The sequence below is a fragment of the Echinops telfairi genome, unplaced genomic scaffold (genome assembly GCF_000313985.2).
Source record: "Echinops telfairi isolate 266 unplaced genomic scaffold, ASM31398v2 ScPeMD7_5592;HRSCAF=6446, whole genome shotgun sequence".
Lineage (NCBI taxonomy): Eukaryota > Metazoa > Chordata > Mammalia > Afrosoricida > Tenrecidae > Echinops > Echinops telfairi.
The window spans coordinates 18,557,853-18,563,966 of NW_022109491.1; the positions used below are offsets into that span (position 1 = coordinate 18,557,853).

Here is a 6,114-nt window from a genome sequence, read left to right on the forward strand (position 1 = left end):
TGACCCAGCTGCAACCAAGCAGCACATCACAATTTTAACAGAAGCAGGTGGCCAAGCCTTTCTTCTCAGGGCCTATGGGTGGGTTTGAACCTCCAAGCTTTAAGCACCACCAGAAATCTTAACCTTCCCCATACTTCATTGAATCTTCCCCTTCTTTCAATTCTTGTCAGATCAACCTTTTGAGCATGCCCTCTGTTTTATATGGGGACCCAAAGGATGCAGCACCCACAAAAATAGCAGGTGAAACCTCTCACTCTGGACGGGGCCCTAGTTCATTCCATTTTCACCGAACAGCCCCTGTGGGCAAGTTTCCTTTGATAAAGATGAACTTGGCCAGGAGTCTGGAAAGTTTTCTCATGGGGGCCACATGGTAAGTCTTTTACGCTTGCTGATCAAGGTCTCAGCTGCAGCTGTTCAATGGAGCTGTCATTAAAGAAGCCAGAGACGCCAGGTAAATGAAGGAGGCAGTGGGCTGCATTCGGCCCACAGGCTGTGCTTTGATGACCCCTGGTCTTTCCTAGTCTGAAAATCTGGTTCTTGTTATTTAAAAAAAAAACACAAATAAAAGAACTTGCTTCGGATGTTCCACCAGGGGCATCTGTGTGAGCTGGATACTGATGTGCCTCTGACCCTTTTCAGGGGTTACTTACCTGAAAAATGAAACCAAAGAAAATGAAACTCTCTAAACCAAACCCACTGCCGATGTAAGGCTTCCAAACCCTGGAAAGCTGAGCAGGCAGCCTCATCTTTCTCTGGAGGAGGGGCTGGCGGGTTTGATCTACTAACCTTGAGGCTAGCAACCCAGGGTCTATCTTATAGCACCATCATGGTTCCTTTCACTTACCTCAGGTTTCCAGAAATGTCAATGTCCACATGGTGAATGGAGCTGTTACAGTGGGTCATGGAGGCAGTGGGTCGTCCAGAGGGGTTCTTGCCCAAATTCAGAGACACTGAGATGAAAATGCCATCTACTCTCAAATCAAAGGTGCCCTCCAGTTTGCTGGTCGGGAGACATGAGAAGCGAAAGATTGTAATAATCAGGGTCAGCTGGTGGGAAGAGGAGCCGAAAGATCACAGACTCAGGTTTGACTCCATGTTCCCACTAACCAGCTGGTGACTTCTCAGAGCCTCCATCGGCATCCATGCAAAGAGCCAACGTTTACTTAGTGTTTGCTGTGTGTCAGGCGCAAGGCCCGATGGCTTACATCTGTTGTATATTTCTAAGTGCAAAACCATGTCTATGAGATAGGCTATTACTAACTTCATCATACAGATGATGAAACTGAAGCCTAGGAATAATCAGATGTAGGATCTTCATACTCTAGACTTTTAAGGAATGGGAGTGACTTGGACACCCTTGCCCCAAGCTGACAGGTGTTCCACTACTTACACGATACCCTTTTTCACCTTCCATTTCCCACTGACAGACAAGTTATTTGAGAGGGTAGCTTTCAAACCATGCCCTGGAAGAAGACTCAAATCCAAGTTCCGGATATCGAAGTGCTGCAGCCTCAGTCTAGGGAATGAAGGAAGATAATCAGTCCTAGAAGAACCAGGGGCACTGTTTGTTCAAAGGTATTGGCCCAAACCACACAAGAAAATCAAATCATCTCATCAACATCCTTCTTGGTTTGCTGAGGGCCCTGCCTTTATATAATAGTTTGTCAATTTGAGAGGATTAAGAGTGAAGGGGTGGAATCTAGCCTGTCAATCAGGTCATAGCCAGTGAGACCTGTGTGTGGGCATGGCCTTCTCCCGAGGATTCTGGAAACTCCTGTAGTCCTCTCTTGGAGACGGGAGACACTCTTTATCTCGGCTCTCTCTCAGAGAGACATTCTTGTTGACACACCACATGGAGACAGTCTGATGGCAGTCAGAAGGAGCTACGTGGAGACCCCTGCCAGTGCTGAGACGCTTATAACGTCACTGGATCCACAACACTCCCCACCCTCTGGCCTGTGATTTTCCTGCATTCAGCATCATTGCATTTGTTTTCCTGAGTTGGAAGAGGACTTTATAGATTCATATCGGTCATGTGGGGTAATATTGGACTCATGGACTTGATCTGGACTGGGCTGAGATGTTTTCTCAATATTCAATTGCTCTTGTATAGGAAGCGCTTTCTTATGCACTTATGAGTGTTTATGAATTTGTTTCTCTAGTCTTCCCAGACAGACACACCCAGGAAGCTTTCTTTGACATAGGAGCCCAGACTTTCCAGTCTCCTCTGAAACCCCTCTTTCCCAGTACCTCTTCCTGTCCATCAGACTCACTGGACCCTCACAGTCATCATGCATTGCAGGACCTGGCTCGGGAACTTGGCCCTGGCCTCCCCCAGTGATGCAGCCTTCTTCCCCTCTGGCCACCTTCACATACTTCAAACATATGAGAGCGTTCACAAGTTCACAAGCTGATCAAGTTCAGATCAGAGGGCACCCGCTGGTCATCGGTGGACTGTAAATGGCTTGTTGCTGTTAGGTGCCCTCAAGTCCATTCTAGCTCATAGTGAGCTCCCTTGTGTACGACAGACCCAAACCCTGCCCGGTCCTGTGCCGTCCTCGCAATCTTTCCTGTGCTGGAGCCCGTTGTTGCAGTCACGGTGCCAATCCATCTTACTGAGAGCCTTCCTCTTTCTCGCTGCCCCTGACTTTACCTTCTCCAGGGACTGGTCTCTCCTGAAAACACGTCCAAAGTATGTAAGACCAAGCCTCACCATCATGTCTTTGAGTCTTACATAGTGTTTTTGAAAATTTGAATTGGTTGTCAGTTATTTTAATATTAATACATTTTACACTAAATTGCTTGGATGTCTGACTTCCATGTTAAAAAAAAAATAGCGAGAAGGCGCCCATTTCCTTATTGAATCTATCAACTGGCAGGTGTTCTCCAGGCAAACTCCATGCTGGCCATCTGTTTTCATTGGTTCTCAGCGCCTGTCCTTGCTTTCCTCCAGGCGATACTGAATAGGACTGCCCTGGGCAAACGATATTCTCCAGGCTCCCTGCAAGTTGCTTTTGGAGGGGAGGTGAGTGACGGGGGGGAGGGAAGAAGGCAGGGTGTTCATTCTCTTCTCTCTTTACCTGAAATTGTACACTTGGCAGTGGTTACTCCTATAAAGAGGACAGTCTCAGAAACCCACGGGGCAGTGCTACCCTGTCATGTAGGGTTGCTACAATTCACAATAGACTCGATGACAGTGAGTTTTGTTTGCCATTTCCACAGTGGTTACAGTTTCCTGCTGGATACCACTTCTTTTGTGATCCTGGGTCCTACCTGGAACCCTTGACTCCCGTGTTCTGCTGATATTATCTCCTTTCTTTGTTCCTCCAGCTATGCGGATGTCAGTGACTTCTTGTTGATGCTGATTTCTGTCTTGTCTTCTCATTCCTCTTTGGCTCTTTAGTCCTTCTAACACAGCTGTTCTCAACCTGTGGGTCGTGACCCCTTTGGGGGTGGAACGACCCTTTCACAGGGTCACCTGATTCATAACAGTAGCAAAATTATAGTTCTGAAGTAGCAGTGAAAATAATTTTATGGTGGGGGGTTACCACAACATGAGGGTATGTATTAAAGGGTTTTGGCATTAGTAAGGTTGAGAACCACTGCTCTAACATCTTTGCTGTAACCCCCTGTATTAAATTCCTTCCATTGAAGTCCCTTGTTGGGTTCTGCTTTCCTGGCTGGTCCCTGATAGATGTAGTCCCCTGGCATGATACACTCATCTATATTACCTGTTGGCCTCTGTGGCCGCTTAAGTTTGTGCCCCTGGTCAATTCAACACTCATTGATCCATCTAACAATCAGTCATAGAGATCCTGTCCTGTCAGACCTAGCTCCAGGCACAAAGGACACAGAGATTCAAAACCTAGTCCTTGCCCTGGAGGAGCTCACAGCTGGTGCCTGATCTGGATGTGTTTCCAGACCCCAGTAGCCCACCCTGGAGACCAGGTGCAACAGGTGGTCCAGGGCTGCAGAAGGAGCACCTCCCTCCATGCATTGGGTTCTGAATATTGTGGGTGTGTCCATGAAAAATTGCTCCTCTTTACCCCCTGCCTTCAGGAAACTGTCTCAGGAGACTCGAGAAGGATTTCAATAATCAACCTTTTCCATCAGTGATGGCTAATAGATGCCTCGATGCTTATTCTGAGCACTGAGGGGTGGAAGGAACAGTCTATGCAACCAAGGCAGGATGCAGAAAAAGTGAAAGGCGGGACTTTGGAGGCTGAATGAATGAAAATGGAATATGAGGTCATCATTTTCTGAGGCGAGGGAGATACAGAACCAGGAGGACTCCTGCTTCCTTCCTATCTGGGGAGATGGATGTTCTACTCAAGGGGAGGATACACATGCCGTGTAACAGGATCTGTAAACCTGAAAGTCTCTGCAGACACAGTCCTAACAGGCTGGTGTGTGTGTGTGTGTGGTGCCTCCAGGAGACCTCTAGTTTGGATGAATGAGAGGAGCAGACATCTTGGCAGGGCCAAATTCCAGAGCAAGTTTGACATAGGACTGGTGAATGGTTTACTCTGCCTCTCCCCTCCGTCATGATTTCTTTAGATGTATGTCACTCCCTCCCTCCCCCCACCCTCCCTCTCTTCCTCCCTCCCTCACTGCTGTTGAGTCCATGCTGGCTCACAATGACCCTAAAGGACAGAGTAGGACTGGCTTGTGAGTTGGAGACTGTAATTCTATGGGAGTGGAAAGCCCCATCTTTCTCCCAAGAAATATATGGCACCTTTCAAAAGCCCCACCAGAGACTCCCTCAGCCTTTAGTCCAAGAAATAATGCCCCACCTGCTGACTCCTTCACTAGTTGTTGTTACTCCTCCACTATGAAGGACCCCATCCTCCTCCTTCACTGCCCCGTGCTAGAGAATGAAGACCTTACCTGCCTTACCTGTAAAAGTCATAGTGCACATTCCCAAGCAAGCCAGCTTTGAATTTTCCTGAGAAATCAGGCAAACTCATGGTGGAAAGCTCCCTCGTCAAGGTGGCCACTCCATATTGGCGGGCTGGGGGTAAACAGAAGGGGCTTTGAGTCAGTTCAACAGTTTCACAAGGGTGCCAGGCCATAACAATTACGTAGATGATAGATGTTGCCCTTTAAGGAGCCCTGGTGGCATCATGGGTGTGCACTGGGCTCTTAACTTCAACGTCACCAGCTCCGTTGCTATAATTTCAAGCAAGTCCCTGACCTTTCCCAAGCTTCCATTTCCCAATCTGTAAAATGAGATAAGAATACTAGCCTGAGCCTAAGAATTACATTAGACCATGATATCAGTGTGCTAGCTAATAGTCGTCCCTGTTGTCTAGCCATTCAACCAGGTTTTGGAAGCTGTGGTAGTATACTGTGGGGCTTTTGAGGAAACCATTAGCGTGTTTAGCCATCTGGCAAGCATGTTAAGCACACAGCTTGCAGTCAGTTTGGTGTGAGTCGAGGGGTCCACATTTTAACATGTGTTCCAGAAACTTTTAACAGGGGTGGGAAAATGCTAGTCTAATTCTATCCTTACCTTCTTACTTTCAAGATGGGAACACTGAACCAGGAGAGTCTCATCTCCAACGTCTCTGTGCCCCCAGTGGCCGAACCCCAGCTCTGTGTCCTGTGACCCTGCCTCTCTAGGGGGCAATGACAATAAGCACCAGAAGGAATGGCCACGCCCTCTTACCATAATCCAGGCCTGTTCTGGTGATCCTGGCCACAAACCCAGGATTAGAGGCTCCTTCTCCAAACCTGGAGACCTCTACCAGCAGCAGCAGCAGGGCCAGCACCACACAGGAGTGTCTGGCCATCATCCTGGTCCTCAGCTGTGTCTCAGGCAGAGGATGGTCGGGGCCTCTCCGCAGGTGGTTGCCTTACTGAGGGTGACAGCAGAGGATGGATACATATAAAGCCAGGTGTCACGTGAGGAGTGGAATCAGCTTGGTCTCAGGGGCGGGGAAGATGAAAGAATTTGGAGCTGCCCAGTTCTCAGAAACTCAAGAGGGGGAGAGGATTGCTGGTGAAATTGTTTGAGGTTTGTTTCTGGTGTGAAAGTCGAGGACATGGTGTCACAACATCAGTAACTTCCTCTTCAAAGCTCTCCAGCATGGGGCTTTCTCTCTCTCTCTCTCT

General features: G+C 48.2%; 1 protein-coding gene across 1 annotated transcript in view; it reads right to left on the reverse strand.

Annotated features, from left to right (window-relative positions):
* Positions 1 to 5,795, reverse strand: part of LOC123522309 (lipopolysaccharide-binding protein-like) — a 27,661-nt gene extending 21,866 nt beyond the window's left edge. The window contains exons 1-4 of the mRNA XM_045295506.1: positions 5,669 to 5,795; positions 4,897 to 5,011; positions 1,391 to 1,516; positions 845 to 1,000 (exon numbers count right to left, since the gene is read on the reverse strand). Coding sequence (XP_045151441.1) covers positions 845 to 1,000; positions 1,391 to 1,516; positions 4,897 to 5,011; positions 5,669 to 5,795 — 524 coding nt within the window. The remainder of the gene's footprint in view (positions 1 to 844; positions 1,001 to 1,390; positions 1,517 to 4,896; positions 5,012 to 5,668) is intronic.
* Between the last annotated feature and the right edge of the window lie 319 nt (positions 5,796 to 6,114).